The sequence below is a fragment of the Cygnus olor genome, chromosome 30 (assembly GCF_009769625.2).
Source record: "Cygnus olor isolate bCygOlo1 chromosome 30, bCygOlo1.pri.v2, whole genome shotgun sequence".
Lineage (NCBI taxonomy): Eukaryota > Metazoa > Chordata > Aves > Anseriformes > Anatidae > Cygnus > Cygnus olor.
In genome coordinates this window covers 682226-708291 of record NC_054087.1, presented here as the reverse complement: position 1 = coordinate 708291, position 26066 = coordinate 682226, and the positions used below count along the sequence as shown (strand labels likewise).

Below are 26066 nucleotides of genomic sequence, written 5' to 3'. Positions count from 1 at the left end.
TGCTGGCTATCAGGGAAATTGCAGTATTACCAATAGGGTTCAGAGGTGCATCCTTGTATCTTGGTGGTTTCTGCTGTGGTCTGTAGTGTGTACTGCAGCTCTCAGTGCTTTACGTCACTATTTGCTTGGTCTAGCTCTAAGAAACCATTTAATGCAGAGCCCAATCAAAGCGAAACCCATATCAGCACTTGGAAACGGTTCTGTCAAAAGCCCTAGCAGATCCCTGCGAGTCCAGGAGGCACTTCAAAAACCCAGAAGCCAGAGCGTGGAGGGGGTATCCTGGGGGTGCCCTGGGGGTGCCAGTGGTGCCCTGCATCAGGAGTGCTGCATGGGCTGTGCAAACGTTTTCGTATGCTGTAGCTCTGCTTGGTGTCACCGGGGCCACTGCAGCAGCAGCCGGGGATATGTGAGCAATTTGAGGCTGAAGCCCCAGGACGTGTGCGAACAGCCACAGGACCAGTGTGACAGCAGGATGCAGCTCTTCAGAGCCCACGGGGATCTTTACAGAGGGTGCTTGGAAATGGTGAGTGTAAGATTCTCCTTACAGTAGCTCGTCGGGCCCCTTCCTGGTTGGAAAAGCAGCTGTGTGCAATGTGCTGTAGCTTTCCTCCGCCGGGAGGCAATGTAGGGCAAGCTTTTCTTTCATCAGGCCTTTCTTTCACCGTGGGTTTTCTGGTCTCTGCCTGGTGCTTCGTGTCCCTTCTCCTCCCCTGAGGAGGGGATGCACAGCCTTGGCAGCCAGCTGTCCCCGGAGACTTGTACAGCCACAGCCTGCTGAGTTCGGCAGCTCTCGTCTCACCTGCACTGGGCGTTTTCCTGGAACTTGTCCCCACTTCTAGAAAAGCTGGAGTAAATAGCCACTGGAGGGGGCTTGTCCACCGGGCTCGCTGTGAGCTGGATTTCATTACACGGGTGTGTAACTCCTGGTGCTGCTGCTCCTTGCTGTGTTATGGGGTGAGGGCAGGCTGCTGGAGCCCCGTCTCTGCCAGAAATTGGCTGTGCTCTGGCAAAACAGACCTTGTTCAACCCCATCCAGGAGAGGAACCTAATACTAAGGGTTTTTGCATAGACATCTTTATCACTTACCATCTAGCACACAGGGTTTTCACAAGGCTGTGTTTTTAGGGCCAGGAGGGCCCATGCTGTGCATGTGCTGTGCCCCTTGAGGCTCTGACACCACTCAGAGACCAACGAAATCCTTTTGGGTTCTCTCAGTTCTTTCATCTTGCTCCTGATGAGTGCGGTGCTAACAGCCAACACGCAGACCAACCACGCCACAAAGTGTCTCACGATGGCTTCATCTGGATCAAAACTATTAGAGAGTGTGAGTCGTAATGTCAGATACTTATTGCAGTGCATCATCCACACATAAAACTTCTCTTCTGATGTAGTAAGAAAGCTTTTTTCATTATTTTTCCTTTACATTAGATGTTCATAATGGAAATGCATTATCCCCTACCCCAGCACTTGCTTCTGGCTGCAGATCTTCTCGACTTGGTACTGGTGCTCTTGTAAAACTTCCCAGTAGAAGCCCAAGAGCAGAGAGACCAGAAGACTGAAGCTGATACTTTATGCTCTTGAAGTTGGTAGCTAGCTGGGGAATAACTCAGTGCTTTGTTGGCACTTTTTAGTACTCTGTTTACTCCGAATGCTGCCCGGGGGGCTGTGCCACCCATGCTGTCTGTGGGATGCGAGTGTAGGGACTGGACAGCTTGTTGAGGCAGTGAGCTTGGTTCCTACAGCTTCCCTGCTGGGCTCGGGGCTGAGCGAAACCTCTGGCAGAAAAAAAATGTTATCAGTGGAACCCAGTCCATGTGCTGATAGATGCAGATGTGAGAACAAAGCTGATGTTTGTATGAATGAACAGCATACAGGGATGGAGTGCAGGTATCTTCTCGCATGTGTACATATAATTTACCCATTTTATGGGCACTGCCCTTACAAGCAAGCCCATTCTTTGTCCAGGTGGACTCTGTGACACAGCCAGGGTCAAGTTTCCTTCCCAAACTGAGCTGTTTCTCTTTCTCCAGAGGGAGCTCGTGACTGTGAAAAGCAGTGATTGCTTGTCTAGCAGCTCATCTAATCCCATCACAACACAAACATTTGTTTGGGCTTCAGCTCTTGCTATGGAAATGCCGAGAGATAAGGCATGGATTACAGCGGGGGTGAATCTCCCTGTGAATTTTATGCTCTGTGGGTTTCAGGCTCAGTTTATAAATTGTCGGTTGACATGTGAAGTCCTGGCTTTAGTTTTAAAATGAACTCTTCCCCCACCCCCCTTTTTTTTTTGTGCTGACAGGAGAGAATTCACTTGCTAATTATACCCCAGTCCATTTCCTATCGAAATGCACAGGGCGATTTATCAGAGAGCTGGAGACAGCTCTCCCTGTTCCCTTGGCTGCATCAGCAAGAACTTTTGCGAGACAATTTAATTTCTTGTCATCTTTTAATCCAGCTCCCTTTCCCCCTATAGTCAGCCTGTGAATGAGAAAAGATGGTTTATTAATCATTTTAGCAAAAGGCTGAGAAATACAGCATTTCTTCAGCGGTGCTTGCTCTATATCTCATCAGTCAGCATTCCCCAAGTACTCAGAGAGCCACAGGGTCATAAACATTCAACCCTGTGACATGGGAAAATTAGTTCTCTCATTGTGAAAACCTGACAGGTGTGAATGCATGGAGCTGGGTTTTGCCTTCTCTGGGCTCTTAATGGGTGTTACTCAGAACTGGACTTGGCCCAAGTGTTTTATGAAAGATGCTGCTTGCAATAAAGCCTGAAAAAACATATGCACGTGCTCAGCATCACAAAGCAGGGGGTCACTGTCATACTGAGCCGGGCAAGTGCCTAAAATGAGTTCTAAATCCGTTACAACATTGGAGCAGATGGAAGATCCCCAGATGCTGCAGAACTCCACCAAGAAGCTGTGCTGTGGGATGATCGCTGAGCGTTTACACGTGTTCTGGTGAGCAGGGCCAGCCTGCAGATCCCAGCTAGGGTAACGAAGGAGGAGGGGTTGACCTGAGCCAAGCCACAGCCCAGGGACTTGCAGTGTTTGTTTCTTCTCACTGTCATTTTTATCCCTGCTTTGCTCTTTCTCACCTGCTTTCATCCTCTTACTTCCACTATGATGCCTTTCCAAGTAAGTTGTTCCTTGTTCGTGACGTTCTCTGTATAATTCCACTGGAGTTTTAGCTAAAACTTCTGACCTGAAATAACTAAGGCAAAAAACATACCATAAGGCAAAAAAACATAACATACCATTGCCATAATTAAGGCAAAAAACATACCATAACATTCCTGAAGTCAGGAACCAGAATAAATTTTGGTTTTCCTCATATGTAAATGTTAAAGCTCAGTTTGAATTATTCATATCTGGAAATTTTAACAAATAAGCTGCAGTTTGGTGCTAATCTTGAAATGTGGTAGAAAGTATTAGGGTGAGCAAAAGTGCTGTTTGGAAATGTAAGCATCATCCACGTGCAACTGGATCCAGAGAGGTGTCAAGCTAGGGTTGCTTTAGCTTTGAAGCCTTGTAATCACTGTAAATGGGATACCATAACTATATATATATATATATATAAATAAAATAGCAAGAAGCTGCTCTGTTTCTGGACATTAATGCTGGTTATGGTCCAAACAACGCCCAACGATTTTTTTAAAGATAAATATAAAAAGATCAGGTCGATTGAGAGTCTTAAGGGGGGGTTATTGTTTTCCCCTCAGATTTAAGGCTTCAGTCAGTTCAATCAATAAATGCACCGATACGAAGAGAAAGGTAAGGCTCTGCCTGGAAACAAGACTTCATGATCTGTACAGAGGCCAGCAGAGTTCTGGGAACTCAGTACTTACATGTTTGTGTTTGCTGATAGGGCAATTTCTTGGAAACTTTCTGAAGTGACATTTTTTGCCTGTTCTTCTAGATACAATAGTTGCCCCCCAGGAGCAGCGGTATGTTAAAACGTTTGATTCTAGTTTTAGCAGTAGGTTTAAGTATATGAGGTTATAGGGGAGAGTCAGCTAAACTGAGAACGGGAGGAGGATGAGTGTTCCCTCCATGGTAATTCTGGAAGACTTTCTTCCTGCTCTCAGTTGTTTGCTGATCAGAAGAGCCACCTATGGTGTACTTCCCTCTGCCTCCCTCCAAAAGATATCAGCAAAACACAGGTATTAACAAATATGTTAAATGCTTTCAGTCCCCTCATTCCTTAAAAATGTGTGTGCGTGTGTATAGTCTTCTGAGCTGTTAAACGCTAAAGTGCCAAAATTAACAGCATCAACAAGGTTTTAAAAATTTAGTGGAGAAACACCCTCTTCATGTCATCACCATTAATTTTATGGAAATGAAGTCTTTCGTTGCAGCACGGGGCTGAGCCAGCCATGGTCATCCATCCTCCTTCCTCTAAATCAATTAGACCATTTCCCTGTGAGGGAGAGGAGCAAAGTTGCTATCAAATAGGATTAAGGCTGGATGTAAAATACTTGTCACAGTCACTGTATCTTTTCTGGAGTTATCTGGTGAAAGAGGATCATTATCTGTGGTCACTCATCAAAAAGAGCAATGAAGCAAGCGCTGCACTCGTTCTGCTTAACTCCAAGAATAAAAGGTCTCTAAGTAGGAGCCCAGTGCAGAAATAAAACCTTGTCACCGCTTTTGAAAGCTGAGGCAATCGAGGTGTGGTGAACTCAGGGCTTGCAGCAGGGTGATAAGAAGGCCCCTGCACATTACTGCAATTGCCACTTTTAATAAACTTTTTGCTCAACAACTTCCATGTGCTTGCTTTGGAGAAATGGAAAAGGTGCTTTAATGTTGTCAGAGCTCAGCTACTTCAGCTGAACAATTGCCCATACGCTGCACTTGCTCCTCGTGGAACATCCCCAGAGGGGAAGCTCCAGATCACTTTGCAGCACATTCATCATTCATCATCTTGTCTAGGAGGGAATGTTTTCTTTACCAAGGTTTTGCTGAGCAGTCAGAGAGGCTGGTGTTCCAGGCTGATGCAGAGACCAGGGCTCCAGGCATCTGACGGAGGGGTTGGATCCGGATTTTGTGTTCTGAAGCAGCAGAGGAACGTTGAGCACCTGCTTGCAATGTTTAGTATTTGCAGAATTGATATCATTGTTATTTTAAATAGCTCTAAAACTGCAACACTGAACAGTAAATTACCCTTGGCTATGAGGTGAAGATTCAAGCATTGGATCGTTAGCAATCGGGAGCATGGAAGATGCTTCTACTTGAAGTGCAGCTGTAAAGGGACATAAATCCTGGAAGCACATTACACTACTGGGAGGGAAAACTTTGAAAAAGATGATAAATGACAACTGACAGTCAGAGAGCTCTGTGCTTGCACATAAGCATGGAAATACATAATCTAAATCTGCATTTTTTCCTCTTTTAAAATTATATTTTTACTCAACCCTAGGTCTGGATATAATGCAATGACTTTAAAGTAGCAGCTTAGGAAGGTGCCCAGGCTTCATACAAAGCTGTCTGGGTGACCCTCTGCAAGGAGCAACTTTTCCTACCCTGCTAAGTAGCTGCAAGCACGTGAGATCTGCATCAGCTTTTGTGCTGAAGCCTCTGCAAGCGTAGATCCGTGTGCGGTCACATTAAAGCCCATTTCTAAGGTCACAAAGCCATGAGTGAGTATGACAAAGTCCCAGCTGAGGCCACGTTGCCCTCTGTGCTGCCCGCTGATGGAAGATGTCAATTCTGGTGTCGTTTGGTGCTCGTGGTGGTGATGTTTCAGGAAACTGGTAGTTTAGTACCAACTGGGCAGAATAAACTAGTTCAAGGTGAGGCAATTTCCTCAGGTTACTTAAAAACTGAATAGTAACAAAGAAGAAATATATAATTCTTTCCTCAGCTGTGATTCTTACTGATGAGACTCCATGAACATTGATCAGAATCATTCTCATCTCTTTTGAGCACAAACAGTGGAGAATCAGGATGAAGTATTGATTATTCAATGCTTGGCTTGATATCAGGTGTGTGTGAAAACCAAGGCAGCTTAGCAAAGGATAGGATAGGACAGGATAGGATAGTTCAGATGGAAGGCATCTTCAAAGACCAAGTCCAACTGCCTGACCACTTCAGGGCTAACCAAAAGTTAAAGGAATGAGGGCATTATCCAAATGCCTCTCGAACACTTCCAAAATCCTTGCATCCCGTTTAAGTGTGGATTTGCATGTTTAGATTGCTTACTGTGATTCCAGACAAATTAGGGGACGTTTAGCTGGTGAATCCCACAGCTTATTTGAATATAGTTTTGTAAAATGATTGATTGTCGCACTGACACATGGCATGAATTTGCTCCTGCCAGGCTCTGGGGAATCATAAAAGCACAGAACGGTTTGGGTCGGAAGGGACCTTAAAGATTCATTCCAAGCCCTGCCACGTGCACGACCCCTCAAAGCCCCATCTAGCTTGATCTTGGGCACGGCCAGACATCTGCAGCTCCTTTGGGAGACTGGTTCCAGCACCTCACTGCCCTCATGGTGAAGGATTTCTTCCTCGTGTCTAATCTACATCTTCCCTCTTTTAGTTTAAAGCCTAAGCCATCACTACACCCCCTGATGAAGAATCATAGAATCATAAGGGTTGGAAAAGCCCTCCAAGATCATCTGGTCCAACTGTCCCCCTAGCACCAATGTCACCCACTAAACCATGTCCCCAAGCACCACGTCCAACCTTTCCTTGAACACCCCCAGGGATGGTGACTCTACCACCTCTCTGAGCGACCTGTTCCAACGCCTGACCGCTCTTTCTGAGCAGAAATGTCTCCTCATTTCCAACCTGAAACTCCCCTGGTACAACTTGGGACCATTCCCTCTGGTCCTATCACTGGTTACCTGTGAGAAGAGGCTGACTGCAGCTCCCCACACCTTTCAGGGAGTTGTAGACAGCAATAAGGTCTGCCCTGAGCCTCCTCTTCTCCAGACTGAACACCCTCAGTTCCCTCAGCCGCTCCTCACAAGACTTCTGTTCCAGGCCCTTCACCGGCCTCGTAGCCCTTCTCTGGACACGCTCCAGGGCCTCGATGTCCTTCTGGTAGTGAGGGGCCCAAAGCTGAACCCAGCACTCGAGGTGCAGCCTCACTGGAGCTGAGTACAGGGGGACGATCACCTCCCTGCTTCTGTTGGCCACACTATTCCTGATACAAGCCAGGATGCCGTTGGCCTTCTGGGCCACCTGGGCACAATGCTGGCTCGTGTTTAGGCGAGCATCAATCAGCACCCCCAGATCCTTTTCCTCTGCACAGCGCTCTGGGGGGGAGGCCAAACCGGGTCTGGGGACACTGGGGATGGGGACATCGGGGCTGGGGACACTGGGGAGGGGGACACCGGGGCCGGGGACAAGGGGCCATCGCCCTGCGGGGTGCCGTTGCCGTTCTCCAGCACCGGGGAGCAGCCCGGCGACAGGGAAGGCCTCAGGGGCCAGCCCCGTGATGGCGCCGGGGGGGGCGGGGGAGGGTCGCGCAGGACGAGGCCGGCCGGGAGGCGGCGGAGGAGCCCGGGGCGGAGCTCGGCGGCGACCGGGGAGGGGACGGCGGCGGCTGAGGAGGAGACGGCGGTCACCGGGGAGGGGACGGCGGCCACCGGGGGGTTGGAGGGGCGGTGGTAGGGGCGGGCCACGTCGCGGAGGGCGGAGCGGCCCGGCGGGGGTGGGCTTGCGGCCGCCGCGGCCCTGTTGTGTGGCAGCCGTTGGGGCCCCGGCCCCGCCGCCATGGAGGACCCGGCGCGGCTGCTGGTGGCGGCGGCGGCGGCCGCTCACGGAGCCGGGGTGGCTCTGCCCGGGGGCATCCCGCCCGCTGGAGGAGCCGCCGCCGCCGCCGCCGCCGGGGATCCGGCCGCTGCGCCGCCGCCGGGGCCGCCGCCCGCTCCTCACGACACGGGCGATGTCCTGCAGCAGATCATGGCCATCACCGACCAGAGCCTGGACGAGGCCCAGGCCAGGTACCGCGGGCCTGCGGCGGGCCCGTGGCGGCGGCGGTGGGGAGGGAGCGGCCCCGGTGGGTGGGGAGGGCCCCGGGATTCCCCCCCCCCCCCCCCCCCGACGCCCCCGGTACGGCGGTGGGGGGCTCGGGTGGGTGCCGGTCCCCTTCCCCCGCAGCCCGGTGCCGTGACTCAGCTGGGTGCCGGGGGCCGTGGGCCGCTGGGTCGTGTCGGGGATGTCGCGATGGGAGTCGGAGGGGGGGCTGTTGGGTCTGAGAGCTGGGGGGCACGGCCGCTGAACGCCGCCTGGAAACGCTGCTGGGATTTGGGGTCTGCTCCTCCGGGGTCCCGTCCGGCTCGGGATGTGCCATGGTTCTGTGCTGGGCTCGTCGGCGTTAAAGGCTCTTTGGTGGGGAGCCAGGGTCCGGAGGCACAAAGTTCCCCACGTCTTCCTGCATCCTTGCTTCTCCTCCGCTGGGATGTGCTTGAATAGTTGGATGGAGTGCCTGGAGGATACACGGGTTCTTCACTTCTACTTCTCAGACCCCTTCCTTTTCGTTATAGCCCACTAACAAATTCAGGTTTGGGCTTCGGACTCGGACTGTAGCCACCACTCCCAGTAAAACTGGGGTTGTTCTGCATGGTGGGACCTAGACCTGGAGCGGCGAAGCGGTGGCTGCCGTTGAGTGTCGAGGCGCTTGGCGCTTCGATCACGGTTTGCTTGGCAGGGAAGGAGGGAGCCCAGCCCGGTGCAGGTGCAAGGTGCCAGGGGGCAGCTGCACCCAAAGATCTGTCACCACCTCCTTGCTGCTCTGAGTTTCGCTAGAATCACATTAAAAGGGAAAAGAATTGTATTCGTTCTTTTCCTGGACACGCTGTAGTGTCTCGTTGACCTCGTTGGGATGTAAATAATTGCAGAGAATAACATAACGTGCTGCAAAGAAATCACCATAATTCAGCATCTTCTTGTGTATTCTCTTTGCCCTAGAGGTACGTCTGGCCCTGATTGGCGCTGTGTAATTACATGCTTTGCTTACTTGGCGTGTGCTGGTTACGAGAGGTGGGCAGCCCCGATGATGAGGCAGTTTGGAAGAAGGTGGAGACTGTAACAGAGCGGGCTTATGAAATCGGCGACATGGTTTTCTGGCCTCCTCTTCCAGTCAGTCGCGTGCTGCTCGGACTTTCCGCTGTGAAGCCCAGGCATTCTGCGCAGTTGACCCTCCCTGCCTGCCCCCAGTTTTCCCCATCGAGTCCAGTTGTAATGGTGCCGATAACTAGCGGCTTGATTTTTTATTTTTGCCTGAAGTTTAGCCCTATTCAGGTACACCTGTTGCTGTCAGATGCTGTCAGTGACTGATGCAGCCCAGGCAGATGCTAGGCTCCTGGCAGTTTGAGTGGGTTGTCTGAATATAAGCAAAAATGGTCCTTTCAACAAAGGTCATCATTTGTTCTTAAAGAAAACTCTTCCAGGTTAACTTTCAACTGCAGGGTGTAGGGAAACAACAACTGAAAGCAGTGCTTGTTCTGGGTCAAGCATATGACCACTGGTAATGCAGGAAGTCATCCCAACGCTCAAGTATGATTTTCTTTTCTACCTGACACCAGATCTCAGAAATAACTGTGTGCAGCTCCCATATAGTTTCTCTAGGAGTAGAATGGCCTATAGGTAGCATAAAAGAAAATTGCAGCTCTTACAGCCTCATATTTAAGGTAATTGAGAGCAAAAGAAATTTGTCGGGAACTTCAGATCCAAATAACGGTTGAAGAATGGGCTTGGAAAAATGGCTTGAACTTTGTTTAAATGATGTTACTTTATCTGCACTCATTGTCTTAGAAATGCTGTCAAAATATACTGGAAGCACTGCAGACTTTGAAGGCCCCAAAATTTTACAGTGCCTTTACCATATTTTCATGTCTATGTGCATAACAGAGGCTTTTGTATTCTGGACAAGAAGTTTGTTTGGTTTACTCAGAAAATCTGCATGTCCTTAAGAGGACTTAATGCTGAGAAAGTAAAACTGGGGCCTGGTTTTAAACCCATTGCTCCAGGGACACAAATGGGCATTTGGGACTTCTCATACCTCAGTGGAACAGCATTGCTATGACTAACGGCTTTATTTGTTGGGCATTACTTTTATTCTTTTGTATTAAAAATGCATGTTGCTGTACTTTGTTTGTATTATTTATATGTATGTTTGAATGTCCGAGGGTTCTCCTGAGTTCCAAGGTTCTTTCAGTGCACATAACTCGGATTTTTAAACCGTAAGATGAAAGCTTGGGTCAAAGTTTGATTTAAAGAAAATTAATGTAGCAAGGATAAGTTTAACACTGCTATTAAACGTGTTACCTTATCAACTTACAGCTCTTGACAAGAGTTAGAGGCATTATTAATTATGCAGTTATTCCTGGGAAGCTTCTTGGCTCTAGTATCTCTACCCTCCTGCCTTGTATGTAAAGCACCACTTTTTAAACCCAGGTGGAGAGTACAGTCTTGAGGCTTAGTGTTCATTTTCCCTCTCTCCCTTTCCCTTCCCCCCTAACCCCCCCCTTTTTTTTTTCCCTCATCAGGCAAGGACAATAGACTCCACTAGGCTGTCTTCTCAGCTGCCTTTGTTCTCAGGCTGTTTGTCTTTGGGTTGATATTATCAAACATCTATATAGATGAACTGGGTTTATGCTTCTTTTGGCCGTGTAACGAACAAAACTGGCCAATTGACTTCAGCTTCTGCTGTTTTTGTTAAAAGCCTGTGTTCTGACGTTCACTGGTGGTTCAGTTGCTGTAAATGTTATTGGTGCAAGCTTGTAAGGAAGCTGAAGCTGAGCACCTGCGTTTGTGCTTTTTCCAATAGCCTGAGAACTGGCTGATGTGCAAGACTGAAGGCCAATTTGTTTATATAAAAACCATCAAAAGCATTGAAACCTAGGCGTGAGGGTGATTTAAATATTATTTCTGAAGTACAAAAGAGGTCAGGAGAAGCAAAAGAGACTCTTTGAGGCGTATGTTGCAGCTAGGCACTTCTTCCCACTGCCAGTTAGTGGAAGCAAGGCACTAACCAAGCGAGGCACCTACCTGCTGGCTGCTGTTTAAAATTGATAACAGCCGGTATCTCTGGAAAATGCTGCTCACGCTTTGTGAGCAACTTCAGCTTCCTCTCTTATACGCTGCTCTCCACACTTCACGTTTGTTTTCAACTAAGCAAGAGATGTAATTCTGTGAAGACTGCACTTCTTGCCCCCACATAAAATACTCTTTTGGTAGAACTGAAGTTGCTTATGGCTCATATAAGCTATGCAAAATTCTGAATTTAGAGGCCTGTGTGTTTTTATGACAGCTTGCTCCCAGTGATGAATGAGTGTAGCACTTAAATGAAATATATCAGCAGAACTTGCAAACGTACTTCTTAATCTTATACGCTAACCTGCTATTACTGAAGCACGATCCAGTTCTCTGCAAGCCTTGGCATCTTCTCTGTGTTTCCTGTTGGCATTCACTCACTCTTTCTTCTTTCATTTCAGAAAACATGCCTTGAACTGCCACAGAATGAAGCCTGCTCTTTTCAGCGTGCTGTGTGAGATCAAGGAAAAAACAGGTGCGTTGGTGTCTCTTCTGGTTTCAACTTGCAAAAAAAAAACCAACCCAACCAACAGTCGGTGATTAGCTTTGCTCTTGTTTAATGTGGCCCATATTTTCCCTTATTGGTTCTACTACTTAAGGCTATTTTGGGGATTAATAGTGTTCTGTAAGCTGGGAATTGTTTTGATTTGTTTTTCATAACGCTGTTAGTGTTTTCATTTGGAGAAAACAATGCTTGTTTGTTTGTTTTGCACAAGTGTTTTGCTTGTGGTGAGGGAGGAAATCTATAGATTTTTTTTCTTTTTTGATACCTGGCAAAATACCTGAATGACTGTCCTGAATAATGTTACTGTGCTGTTTTTTTTTTTTTTTTTTCCTTTAAGGAATTGGTACCAAAGTTGTGGTGGTAGTAAGAGTTCTAAGTTGACAAATAATGGTATTACAGAGGAAAGGAGACAGTAAGAGAGAAAGCTTTGGGATATTGGAAAACACAGAAGTGGCAGGAAGTGGAATTGTTGGGTATATCATGCAACTGTCTTTTTGAAGAGCAGAAGCATCGGGAGCAAACGGATTTCAATTTTGGATCACTCAGTGTACACTCATACATAACCTCTTAAGCAATGTTGCTTGAATATCTAATTTCTATAAGGTGTAGTGAACTTTGATTTTTTTAAAAGAAAATATCTATTTTCATTATCTGTAATTAAATTGGTGCTTTTTCAGCTTCTAGCTGTATTAATGCTTGACAACCTAAACCTGTGTTTGCATTATTTCTTCTAAAAGTGTATTGCACCTCGCAGTACATTTCATAACACCACCAAATGAAGACCATACGGTTACGTCCTCTGCGCTGCCCTTGTCATCCGAGGCAGCTTTAAGGCAGACGCTGATGTTCCCTTTTTAGGGTTTGGTTGCATATATCCCATTCTCACGGTAGCAGTTTGTTTCGGAAGAAAAACGTAGGAATAAGTGTGAATGTGCTGTCTGGATCTGCTTTTCTGTCTGTACTTTGAGTGCCGGTATCCTTAAAAGAGGGTCTTTCATCTGATTTTCCTTTCTACGTTGAAAGCTGCCTTCTGTGCTTTATTGATTGAAGCTGTGACTTCTCCGAGCTAAATGCACTTGCAGGAACAGAGTCTGATATCTCGGTTATGCTGGATTTGTTTTGGTCTCATAGGTTTTTGAATGTCTGATGGTCTGTCTATTCCTTATTTAAATTATGGGGAGCAGATGTTACGGCTTCAAGCAAACAAAAGCCTGGACATACTGTAGCACAAGGTTTTGGGCTTTCTTTGTGACCCAGGCACACAAGCTTCTTTTCTAGCTCTGAAATCAGTTTAAAACATGTTCCTCCCCCCCATCTTTCTATCGTCCTTTGTTGGAGTGCTAGTATCATTCACAATAGCTCAGGATAAGCCGTACGCCTTTGCAAGGGGCAGCCAGCTGAAAGGTGCTGAAAAATTCTGCCCAACAGCAGTATATTAATTAAAAAAAATACAAATGACTCTGATTTGGCCACATTTAATAATTGTTCAAGCCCTATTTTTTCCTCTAAAAATATATATTTATATATTTTTTTTATTTTAAACTATTCAGTTATGGGGAAAATGGGTATTTTGTTTTCAGGTAGGTCTTAAATATGTATGCCTGGAGCATATGTAGCTATTTGAAGAGGCATCTAATCCAATAAATCCTACTTAGGTTTTTTTTTGGGAACTCACAGAAGCAGGAGCATTTTTAATCTATGCAGCAAATAGGGCTTTGGTGTGCTGCTGATGGGGCTACGCTTCAGATATATGATTCAAGCTATATGAATTCAAGCATGGCCTAATTCTATAATAAAAATCAGAATTAAATGTCTGTAGTGTGGAAGATGCATGTTTTTGGTGCTGAATATTACATTTTGGAGGTCTTGGCTGTACTGTGCTGAGGGAATGCTGGGCTGTGATGGAGCTTGCTGACCTTTGGCACAGGGAAAGTGTGTTTCTGCACACTTTTGTGGAACATGCTGCACAGTGGGACCCAGATTCTGTATTTCTGACCTGTGGTACTCTACAAACACATTCCGTGCCTCCCCTTGCCTTTTCTTTCTCTTTTTTTGTTGCCGTTGCTAGCTGCAATCCGCTGGCCTTCCTTTTAATGTGCTGGCACTCAGCTCGGTTCGTTCAATGGGTACCTTTTGATTCGGTCATAAAACTTGGCAAACGGTGTGGCCGAAGAACACGCTTTCTCTTTGTTGCTGGGTTTGTTGACATTCTTACGTAGCTGTGCCTTGTTCCTCAGCACTCGGAGCCCTGCTGGCTTTTGTCTTCTGTTTCAATTCCCTTTCCTCTCTCTCTCTCCCCCTCCCTCCCTCTGAGTGAGCAAGACTGCCTTGAATTTTGAGAAAGTGCTCTCCTGTTACAATGCTTTGAGACCAGCTGAACCAACAGCGCTGTCATTCTCTGTGCTGGGATTCTTGGGAAGCTGGTATCCTAACTAACTGAAAAATGCGGTGTTTTGTATGCCCGTAGATTGTTCTTGTGGCTGCTGGATGAAAAATCTGTTTGGTAATGTGTGTGCGGGGTTATGTTAGCACTGAGAAGTGGTTTGGAAGGGGTTTGTGATGGTTTAAGCCAGTTTTAAGGTGACCTGCTACTAAAAAAAATGCTGCCTTCTCACCTAACAGTTTGATTTGCTACATGGAATGCCAAATGGAGGAAACCCTTCTCCTTGAATAAAACATCACAAGTCAGTATTTAGCAGTATTTATAGGATAAATGTTTGCAGGTGTAATGTAGGTGATAGGATCATTTGGGGGGAAAACTGAGCCATTGAGGAGGCGGCATGCAGGTCTGTGGAACTGGACACGCGCAGCATTAGTGCAAGTTACTGTCTGCTTGCACTGCTGGTGCTGTGCTGGCGAGACGCGTTCGTGTGCTTTCACTGAAAAAAAAAACAAACAAAAATCAAAAGCAAACTAATGGTGGCCAACATGGGACCCAACTGCCTACTTCTTCGCACTCTGCGTAGGTATTTTCTGCTAAATACAGTATGGGCTGTTCATTTCTGGCCCTAAGATGATAATTTTTGGTTTTAACTTAGTATATTCTATACCCACTAGATGCATTTATCTTGCTCTTCTGCATTATTTGCTCTTTGAAGGAAAATCTGGAAAGGAAAGCAAGTCTAAGCAAAGTGTGCGTCACTTATTTTGGTACCACTGATCTTGTACAGTTCATTACAGAACTGCAAATCTTTAATTAATGATATGTAAATATATTGTAATGATTGCATTTGCATACTGAGTGAGGCTTCAGCACCTTAGGTTGTGATGTATTTTAATTAAAGATTAATTAGAAATGATGGGAATTTCATTTTGCTTAGTATAATTATTTTACATATTTGATGAATATCTGGTAGGTGATGTGCAAGAGAATGCACAATATTATATTAGTGCTTGTGACAGGAGCGACTCTTCAGGCGTTTTGATCCAGTCTAGGGTTTTCTTAAGCATTCATAAAAGTGAAATATTGTGAAATATTTAAACATACCATTACACGAGGACTTTATAAAACACTAACTGTGCAGTAACTGGTTTAGTGGAAGGGCAAACCCAGTGTTCAGCTGTCCCCTCAACAGGTAGGAAATAAAATGGATAATTTGTATTTTCTCAAAGCTTGTATTTAAAGGCAGCCAAAGAATTACATAGTTACTGAGCTTCTTTGTGCCTTTGCCAGAACTGTTGGGAGCAGCTGTGTTTTTTCCTGATGCTTTTGCTGTACCCATGCTCCAGTGTCTTAGCATCTTGACTCAAAGCTCCGAGTATTAGTAAAGAGCTGTCATATGCTATGTTCTTAAAGTGTTGTGGGAACTTCAAAAATCTGATGGTCAGAAGGCTGCTGAGAGTGGGAAGTTTTCTTTCTGGCCTTCTAAGCATTGTGAGTCAGTAGAAAACAATCAGTAGGTAAGGACACGCGTGTTTAACAAGTCTGTCGATTAGTATGCTTGGTTAAAAGTGGTAAGCTCTCTCCTTTTGGAATCCTTATTGTTTAATCCAATCTAGTTTTTACAGAAGCCACAATGCCAGCAGGAGTTTGCCATGTATCAGGACTGTGTGCAGAAAGGGGGTGATGCCTGACCTGCAGAGCATGCCAAAAGCTCACAGGGCAGAGGAAGCTCCCTTGACAAACTGCTTACTGGTACAGCGCGTACTTCTGGAATTGTTCTTGCTAGACTGTCGAAAGAGACTTGCAGAAGCTGGTGTGAACACGGCATTCCTACAGTGGCAAAGGTTTTACTCTCCCATTTTGTCACTTTGTTGAGATCATCAACTCTGGGAGGCGGGTAGACAACTGACTGCAGCTCTTGTACTCGGAAATTAGAATCAGCTGCTGCACGCAGCAAACACGGTTATGAATTCACTGACTAGGTAGTTTTGACTGAATCTCATGTAAGTTATGATCTGTACAAATACTATCACCGGGTGAAGATGCTAGGGGTAAAGATAAAGTTCAAGCACGAGGTATCCATTCCAGGAGATGATGGCATTACTTTAAAGGCAGTATCTGTGCTAATGATTTCTGTAGAACTTGTATTTTATCTGTCAGGCAAATTAAGATGCAGTTATGCCAAAAAAAGTTTGAAATCAACCCGAGAGAGTGGGTCGGACTGACTGAGCTGCTTGCATTCATTGATCCTTAGCTCTGTTCATCTTTGAAAGAGTTCATTCAATAAACCCTTGAACTACTGGGTTGAAAATGCAGTTTACAGCATGTTAGTGGTAGTTAACTCCTCTCTAGTTTCTTGTGACTTACCAGATTCTTCCAGCCAACCGGATTCTTCCCTTGAGATTGTGGAAGTGCTTTATACATGCTTTTCAGCAGTCAGCTTGAGATGAGCTTATGTGTAATTGATGATAACTAATGTCTAATTACCATAATTAGACAAGTGACATAAAATTAAGCTGCAGCTGGGAGCTTGACTTCAACATGAGGTATGCTGATATGCATCATAATGTGCATAAAAAGGTGTTTGGCAGAAACGCATTCAAATAAGAACACCGCACCAAAATACCCGTTCCTCCAAACTTACACTTGCCAGTCCAAACAGTTTAAAGTGGGTTTTGTTAAAAAATAAAGCAAAAAACAAGGAGCATTCTCTGCTGTGCCAAGGCCTTCTGGAAAAAAGAGCCCTTTCTCTGTTCTGTTTCTTGTTCATTCGGTACCATCGGGTTTATGCTGTAGATGGTCTGCTATTATTTTTAAGATATTCTCATTTTAATTACATAATGGTTAGAAAATCAACTAACATTTTACATATTTAACAGGCCCCTCCTGTTGTGGTTTAACCCGGCAGGCAGCTGAGTACCGCACAGCCACTTGCTCAGTGCCCCCCAGTGAGATGGAGGAGGGAACTGAAAAAGGGAAAAGTGTGAGAGCTCGTGGGTTGAGATAAAGAAAGGTTAAGAAAGAAAAGGGGTGGGGGGAAGAAATGGGGAAAAAAAAACACAAAACCAAACCGAGTGATGTAAAACACACCCAGCTGACTGATGCCCAGCCAGTCTACGAGCAACAGCAGCCCCCCTTTGGTCAGTTTGGGTCAACAATATATATCAACACTATTTTCCTTCCAAGTCCAAAACACAGCACCGTGCCGGATACTGTGAAGAAAACTGAGTCTATCCCAGCCAAAACCAGGACACCTCCCTTGTTGTTGTAACTGGAGTTCAACAGTTATATTTAGTGGCCATCCCTTGTGCTACATTTTAGCTGCTTTTGCTTTACCTTGTTCTGGTTGCAAAGAGCTCGGGGGTGTCCTGGAGAAGACCTTAATTGTTGTGACAGAGAGAAGATCTGCAGCCACCCCAAATGCTCTCTTTTCTTCAGAACTGTGTAGTAATTTCTGTATGGCCTGCAAAATATAATATTTTATCATATAATATATTTATCAATATAAAAAATCACGTTCAGCAATGTGATTGTAAGTTCAGACTGTTTGTGCATTCAAAGTTGTGCACCTGGCGCGCTGCTTTTTTTTCAAAACGTGCTAGTTTGCCTATAAAATGCTGAATATTACTATAAATGCCTATGTTAAATGTCTCTGTACATACACATTGTTCTTGTGCCCTCATACTAGCATCTATGCATAACAAGAGATGTTTTGTGCTTAGCTTTGGTAGGGAATAAAATATTCCTGTTAACCTGCTGATTAAAATTTGGAAAAGGTCATTTGAGTTTTGTAGCTTCACAAGATTAAGACCAACTGTTCGTTAAACTAAAATTGTCTAGCAATTAAAATCCAATTAAAAGGCAAAGAGCTCTTGGCGTTTTTTGAATTGACTCAGTATCTCATGAGTTTTTGTTTTTTTTTAAGGGAGTTCATGATAAATTGTCAAAAACTGGGAAATTAAGTTTTCAAAACAAACTTGCTCAGAATCAGTCTTGAGTAATCTGAGCACAGAGTCTGGCTTTGTTGGATATAAGCGTAATGAAACTGGCTTCTCGTCCATATTTTCTTATTTTTTCAGATTTTAATAGGACAAAACGTAGTCTGTTGTTGTACACTATAATTGTGTCCTTGGCATATTAAGCAGCCCAGGTCAAACTTGTCCCCTGTGGACAGATTTCAGCAGGACCTTACAGTGGTGTGGTGTTCTTTTCAGTTCCTGGACTTGGAAATGTAGCAGCTGTAGTGGTTCAGGGCTTTTGTCCACCTACTGCAGTCTGTCTTCATAATCCAGTACCGATTACTGCTGAGGACCATGCAAGCAGCCAGGCAGCAGGCTGATAGGTGGTCAGCTGCTCTGTAAGAATCTCCTAATTTTTACAGGCTGCCAGGAGTGCTAGTCCGTGAGCCCTAAAATCATTTCTAAATGTGTATGGAGTGTAAACTAGTAGGACCCCGAGTAGTCTTATTATCTGCATGCGTTGGAAAACTCACCTTGTGATTTCATGTCTCTCGATCTGACCGATGTTTTCTTCTGATGTGCTGTCTCCTGGCTTCGTTAATGCTTCCTTTTTTTTTCCTTGACCTCAAGAAGTCCTCTAAAGCCTGTGAAGGGTGTTTAAATGCTCTACCAGATCTGAAGTGGATGCTCTTTCCTGTTTCAGAAATAATCTTTTGATTCCCTCTTTATATTTATCTAGTGTTAAGTATTCGTGGTATTCAGGAAGAAGATCCCCCCGATGCTCAACTAATGAGACTAGATAACATGTTGCTGGCAGAGGGTGTCTCCGGGCCCGAGAAAAGAGGAAGAGGAGGACCAATGGCTGTAGCAGCAACATCAGGTGGCTGTCCAAATGACAATAGCATTGAACACTCTGACTACAGGGCCAAGCTGTCACAGATCCGACAGATATACCACTCTGAGCTAGAGAAATATGAACAGGTGATCTTTCTGCATGGAAGAGTTTTTATCATCTCAATTAAAAATAACCGTTTTTTCCTTTGGTGTTGGTTTTAAGAACAGAACAGGAAGCATAATAAATTCAGATGAATGCAAGGATATCAAATTTGGTTGAAAACTTATCTCAGTGTTACAGAAGTAAGGTGAAGATAGAGGGACTGGACATCAAACTAAAGATAATAAATGTCTCGTTTATCTTTGTTGCAGCGTTTTGTAAGAGTAAATAAAAGTAAAACTGAAACATGGAAACTCCTCTAAAGTTTTTGGACATGTATTCTTGTTGGGGAAATTAATTCCGGGGTATTTTATTGTTTGTCGATACAAATGTATTTATTTTCAGGCCTGCAGTGAGTTTACTACCCACGTTATGAACCTGCTTAGGGAACAGAGTAGAACAAGACCAATTTCGCCAAAAGAAATAGAGCGCATGGTGAACATAATCCATGGCAAATTCAGCACCATCCAGATGCAACTGAAGCAGAGCACGTGCGAGGCAGTAATGATCCTGCGTTCACGGTTTCTTGATGCAAGGTACTGTGAAAACACAATCTAGCGATAACAGATGTTTAAGTCTGGACTTTCTTTGTTGCTCGCTGCCAATGACTGCATAAGGAGCCTTGAGTCTGTCATTCCCAGTGTTGACTTAGTTCAAGTATTGACAACTTGCCACCTGTTCTGCCTGCTAAAGTATGCTTGCTTTGACATTAACATCTGATTAATTCCGTGCAATTCTTATGTTCTCCTTCAAATGGGATATACTTTAGAGTAGACCACTGGCTTGTTGTTCTCTGTCAGGTCTACTCTGTCACGTGGTCTAAGTAGGAATAATTGTGCTCTTTTGATAGGCGTAAACGACGTAACTTCAGCAAACAGGCAACAGAAGTACTGAATGAATACTTTTATTCGCATCTGAGTAATCCTTACCCCAGTGAAGAGGCCAAAGAAGAGCTAGCAAAGAAAGGTGGCATCACAGTTTCACAGGTATGAAGGATTTTATCTGGAGTTAAATTAAGTGCCTTCTTTTCTTAAATAGTGTTGTTTTGTCCCCAGTAGCTAGCAAGAGGCTTCACTCACTGCTGTGAAATAGTACACAGCATTTAGGTTATTCTGAAGGGTTTAGTATGGTGCATTTTCTGCTTGAAGCCTGCTTTAAAATGCTGCCTTTGAGTAACTTGTGAATACAGTGTAAATCTATTAGTTTGATCGAATGCTAACAGGGATATATGTCTCCAGGTTTCCAACTGGTTTGGTAACAAAAGAATTCGATACAAAAAAAACATGGGGAAGTTCCAAGAAGAAGCCAATATTTATGCTGCAAAAACAGCTGTAGATGCAACAAATGTTGTGGCTCAAGGCAACCAGGCAAATTCTCCATCTACACCAAATTCAGGTAAGCAAGAGTGCTAGTGAGGAGAGTGTCTGCTTGAAAAGTCTCTACTTATTTCCTATGATGACAAGTACCATGAACTACTGTTTTTTGAACCTGTCACAGGATTTCTTTTTCTGTTAAACTTAGTTTGTCTAGGAGTACTACAGTATCTATGCTTTTGCATTACAAAGTGGTTTTTGTTTGTTTTTTTCTTAAGCTTCCTCTGGCTCTTTTAAGATGACAAATTCCGGAGATTCGTTTATAAACTTGCAGTCATTGACTTCCTACCAGAGCTCCCCAGTGGGAGGCAATGTGCAGTCGCAGGTAAGCAGGTTTTTTAAAACTAGATTCTCTTAATATCAGATAAGGATGGATTTTTGGTTCACTAGCTAGCACTGACCAGAATGCAAGAAGTGACTAGAGTCAAAATGCTGAAATGAGTCAAGAAACAAACCTGCTCAAATGTACGTTTTCTGCTGCAACCAGACCCTTTAAAATGAGTAAGATCTATATTAACCTACTGGTATTCTTCCATCCTTCAAATTTACATTACTGAACTGTTTTTTCCTTATTTTAGAGTCAGTCTTGCTCTGTATATGTAGAACTTTGTGTAGCATTGTAGTTTTTCTGATTAATGGTATTGTCAGATGCACTGTTTCTTATGAATTTCTTATGAATTCCTAAATGCACTGGAACTGCACAGAATTTGTTCCTCTCACAGGAACCCTAGTTGTTCTATGAAAAGCTGTATGTGACAGTAGGCTTGATACCAGGTTCTAATTCTGTTTAATGACCTAGTTAAGTATAGCTCAGTTAATAGCAAGAAGCTGCAAAGAAAACTTTAAAGTTTTAAAATAAAATAGGTAATCCCACTCATAATACTTCATTTCTTTGACTTGACTTTTTTTTTTCTCTCTTATTGTTGTTATTCTGTGGGATCTTGTTATAGATGGATTCCTTGCATCATGTCATACACCAGACAGGAAGATATGACACAATTGTGGGGAATCCTTTGTACACGACGCAGCGCATAGATGTAAGGTGTACTCAAGTATTACTTTAGTAGAAGCAAAACTCATGCCTGAGATTGGCTACTGATCTGTAAATAAACATTAACTTCATTTCCTACCCCCTGAGATGTCTGTTGTGGGGACAGGAAAAAGCTGAAAGTAGAAGTTTTGGGTTTATTCTTGCCACAAACAGATGGCAGTAAGAATGCTACTGTAAAATCGGGGTGGGGTGGGGAGGAGGTGTTATGGGATGTTCCTGGACTGTTCTTTGCCAGGAAATAACAACTATTTGATTTCATAAGCACTGTTACTTGTAAGGTTTAAGCATATAAAGGCATACTTTATTGTCTGCAAGTAGTTTCTTAAAAGATCTAATTAAATGATGTTTATTTTACCTTCAGGCTAATGGCAGCTGGCAGGATGCTACCACCCCTTCATCAATCACTTCACCTGCTGGAGATCCTGGAAGTGTTAATTCGGATGCGTCTAATTAAGTTTTTAGGACCTATTGATGAGAGGAAAGAGGTCATTAGTGTAATTTGTCAATGTTGCTCTTTTGCCAATACTCTTGTTTATACAACTTGACACACAGCTAATTACCTCAGAAAAACCCTGGAACCAATAGAAGATTGTGATTACAATGATACCTCTCTACCTCTCAGCCTCACGCAGTTGAGTTCTTTTTACTTATGCCCATTGGGATGTGAAATTGTTTTAAAAGAACTTGCTTCATTTTCCTAACCAAATTCATTTTTTTAAATATCAATTTTATGGTAAGAATCTGAAAGTGTCTCTTCTAGAACTTGGCGTTTGTCTCAAGTTTTACAGCTTAAGAAAATTGACTTATTTTAATTTCCATAAAGTTTTTTACTCTGAGATTTCTGTTCTAGCTGATAGATACTAACGATTAAACCCCCTGTATTGTAATTGTATGCGTTCTCTGTATTGTAATTTTGTATAGGAAAATAAGCTTTTCTTACCTAGACTTCATTCTGAGCTGATTAATCAGAACGTTGCTTTACCAAAACTCTCACTGGACTTGGCTCTCGGGTAGCCCCTTCCATCCTGTGTCACCCCTAATCCTAATTTAATGTCTAGTGTAAAACCGCCTTCCCCCCCTCCCCCCCCCCACCTTGGTTCTGTGCATTTCTGCCGCTGTTAATACAAAGACCACCACTTTCAGTTGAGATTTTATCAAAGATAATAAACTTCCAAAGCCTTTTTTTTTATTATTATTATTTTTTTTATTTTTCCTCTTTCCCGCCTTTCCGTGAGGGGCTGGGGGTGGGGGGTGGGTGGGAGGACGCTGAGAGAAGCTCGCGCGCATGCGCCCTCCTCAGGGAGCCGCCATTTCCCGACGTGCCCCGCGCCCAACGGCGGGCAGCGGGGGCCGCCATATTGGCGCGGACGGAGGAGTCCACCGGGTGCCGGTGAGTGACAGGACCGGGACCGGAACCGGGGGTTTTGAGGGGTGGGCAGCGGGGCGCGGCCGCTGTGAGCCTGACCGCAGCGTTCTTGCAGGTCCGAGGAGATGCCGCAGCGGGCGGCGGGGCAGGAGGTGAGCGCTGGAGCGATGCGGGGGCGGCCTGAGGGGGCGGCGGGGCCGCCCCGCAGCGTGTGGTAACGTTTGCGGGACCGTTTTTCCCTCAGACATCCCCCGGTGGATCCCCCTGTGCGGCTGACGGTGCTGTGCCAGGTAGGGGAGGCCGCGGGCAGCAGCAGTCCTGGGGTGCTGTGAGGAAAAGGTGCTGATCTAACCCTCACACGCCGCACTGCTGCTGCTCTGAGCAAGGCCCTGTACGTTTAAACCCTCAGGAAAAGCCCGTTTCTCTCTGTCCTTCTCCTGCTGGCGTTAGCAATGTGGTGATCGTGCGCGTTTTTCTCAGAACCTGACCCTGGAGAAAAGAAAGGGGATGCTGAGCAACCCGTAAAGGCACCTGACGTAACTGCTGTTAGCAAGGAGAACGTTAGTTCCCTTGTGAACGCTGGAGCAGGTACAAGGAAAAGATCCCGTGGAAGTCCAAGCCCCAGGAAAAGCCCGCTCCTTGTCAGTCCTCAAGCCAAGCGTCGCTCTTGGCGTCGTTCAAGCCTGAAGGGGACAAAACGTCGGAAATCTCTGCCTCCTTTTCACCAGGATGTCACTGGTAATGCTCTTCTGCCTCCCGTTATTGAACTCTCTCAAAAAACTCATGCGGTAGCCTGCTGCAAGTTGAAATCTGATTTCATGGAATGGTTTTTACTGTAATTACAGAGTAATTGCATTATTCCAAGCTACTAGCCTATGGCTGTGTTGGCAATGGCCTCTGAGGTCCAGGTACTTGAAGTTAAAAGGAGGTTGCCGTGCTAATGGCTTCTGTAAACCCCTGTTTGCAGTCTCTGCCTTTTTACTTCTATGGCTGAGCCTTAAGGAGGATTTTTCTTGCTAGGAGGTCTTTCTGCCTCTTTTCCCTTCTCCTTCCGTGTCCTGCAGATGGCACACATGTACAACAAGTGTCTTGTGGAATGATTTCAGCTGCTTGTGGCTTGGCGTAAAGTTGTTTCTAAATTTTATTTTTCAGAATTGTGCGAGTCAATTAGCCTTGATCTGCCAGAGACAGATCGGCTTTCTGTGCTGTTGCTGTCCAGTTTCCAGGTAAGCTTCTCTGTTGTAGAAGTGCGTTATTCTTCTCTTAACTTTCTCTGACATTCTGATTCCTGTAACCGAGCTGTGAGGTAGGGGCAGGGAAGGAGGCTCTCCTTTGTCCTTCAGTAACGAGTCATCCCACAAGCTTACAGCAGAAGGTCTAACCTTACACAGGTGTTTAAGGGGGCAAAAAAAGAGCAGTCATACAGCATATAGAGCTTAGGGGTGACCTGTTTAACTTTGTCATATAGCACATTAAAGGGTGCTAAGACCTTTTCTATGTTCTTGTAGTTTTCTGCGCAGAAACTTGAACACGTCTTGAAGCAGACAGAGGGTTTTAGTCCTGAGGCTTTCAAAGCTAACGGTAAGTTGCATTATGTGCATCACAAAGCAGGGGTAAAATCCCAAGGTTTTAAATACCGAGTCTTCGCTGTCATTGTCTTGAGATGAAACCAGATGCCTTTGAGAAGAGGGGTTGGAGGGGTCAGGTGCTGCCAAAATTACCTGAATGATGGTCTTTGTAAGATCCAGCGCACGACCACGGTTTTTGGGGGGGAAGACAAATGGACACGCTGAACTATGGTCACAGAGATGAGTTACTCCTTTAGAGGCAGCATGAGTAATAACTAGAATGCCTTCTGACGAGGAATCAGGCTGGTATTGTGCAGGTTAGGTAGCAGCTTTGCTTTTCGGTATTACGAATTCTGTAGGTACAAGCGTTGTTCCATCTTACTTTGTTTTCCTCTCCAGTCAACTCGGTTTCAGAAGACCTGAAGCGATACATAGAGAAACTGAAACTAGATGGAACGCTGAAGACCTGCGTAGAGAAGACTGAAATGTAAGGACTCGCCTGGCTCATCTCTAGTTTATTATTTTTCTGTTTTTACTTCATGGCCCTGCCCAGACGTCTCAATTTGCAAACGGTGAACAACCTGTTGCCTGTGGGTGCCAGGCTTCCTAGGGGGCAATGACATGGCCGAGCAAACAGTCCAGTGAATATTTACAGGGGTGTTATTTTCCTTCAGGAGGTCCAAGAGGCTTTTCTCTTTTGTGCTGTGCAGTTTAAAGCATTGCTGTGTAAGCACTAAGCAGTCGCCCGAGCCCTCTGTGATGATACACAAGTGTTTTCTCTCTGTATATCGTACTGGTGTTGCACTTCTCTGCTTTAGGGGTTCATTGGATTCCATTTCAGACGAGTCAGTGGCCCAAGCCAAGGAGCATATCGCCAGGTAAGATGGGCTGTGTGCGCTCTGAGACTGTATAAAGACCAAAACGGGTTTTCATAGAGGGTTAGGGTGCGTTTGTGGTGTGTTTAGTTCTCTGGCTCTGCTTTCTGGGGGCGAGTGTTGTAATTTAACCTTACAAAGGGAACGCCGGTCGCGTGCAGACCTCTTTTCTTCTCTCCCTAGGTTTTCTGCTGAATGTCAGGCTTGGGATGAGCTCTTACAGCGCTACCAGAAAGGCGCTGAAGAAATAGCCAGGTGCGTGCGGATTGTTACGTTCGTTGGTATCTGAGAACTTTCTGGCAGGAAAAGAAACACAGAAGCCTGCTCCGAGCGATGCCGCAGGCAGCGCACGACGCTACCGCCTTGTTTTCCAGGCAGCTGGAGGAGTGCAAGGCTAATCAAGGACTCGCAGAGCCTCCGAACTACCTGGAGACGTCTCAGGCCGAGGTCCTGAGCAGCAAACCCAACTACCAGGAGATCCTGGACGCGCAGGGCGAGGTCCTGAAGTGCGTGGAGCTGGTGGTGAGTTGCGCTGCCGCGCCCCGTGCCCCTTTCCGCCCCTCCTCGCTGAGCCCCGCGGCCTCTTGCAGCTCGACGAACTGCGGCAGGCGGTGGAGCTGCTGCGGGCTTTCGGTGAGGACGGCCGCCAGTACCTGCGGGGACTGTCGCAGCACCTGGGTAAGCGCCGATTCCACCGGGACCGTTACCGGGACCGTTACCGGGACCGTTACCACCCAACCGGGGGCTGACGGCCTCTCTGTGCCCCTCTCTTCCAGCGGCACGGACCTTCCGGCGCCTGGAGGACTCGCCGGTGCGCAAGCTCCTCGCTGACCCGCGGAGGCCGGCGCCGCCGGAGGGCTGAGGGAGCCGGGACCGGGACCGGGAGCAGGCGCGGGCCGCGGGCCGCTCAATAAACACGGCTCTCTTCCGCCTTCGGCGTCTGT

At 45.7% G+C, this 26066-nt stretch overlaps 2 protein-coding genes across 3 annotated transcripts; both read left to right on the top strand.

Annotated features, from left to right (window-relative positions):
* Nucleotides 1–7709: 7709 nt before the first annotated feature.
* PBX4 (PBX homeobox 4) lies at nt 7710–22494 on the top strand. The gene is made up of 9 exons (XM_040542537.1): nt 7710–7954; nt 11450–11523; nt 18635–18876; nt 19235–19425; nt 19740–19875; nt 20128–20284; nt 20481–20587; nt 21213–21299; nt 21675–22494. Exons 1-9 carry the CDS (start codon nt 7725–7727, stop codon nt 21765–21767), a joined length of 1317 nt encoding a protein of 438 aa, XP_040398471.1. The 5' UTR covers nt 7710–7724; the 3' UTR covers nt 21768–22494.
* DSN1 (DSN1 component of MIS12 kinetochore complex) lies at nt 8684–26053 on the top strand. 2 transcript variants are annotated; one of them, XM_040542541.1, is made up of 12 exons: nt 8684–8688; nt 22795–22831; nt 22924–22969; nt 23160–23417; nt 23832–23905; nt 24188–24260; nt 24647–24734; nt 25066–25125; nt 25306–25377; nt 25497–25644; nt 25713–25800; nt 25899–26053. In XM_040542541.1, the coding sequence occupies exons 2-12, from the start codon at nt 22805–22807 to the stop codon at nt 25982–25984; spliced, it is 1020 nt and encodes a 339-aa protein (XP_040398475.1). In that variant the 5' UTR covers nt 8684–8688; nt 22795–22804; the 3' UTR covers nt 25985–26053. The 2 variants fall into 2 exon arrangements, with proteins under 2 accessions (XP_040398475.1, XP_040398474.1); XM_040542540.1 differs by lacking the exon at nt 8684–8688 and adding an exon at nt 22565–22703 and having other exon boundaries at nt 22784–22831.
* Nucleotides 26054–26066: the final 13 nt, after the last annotated feature.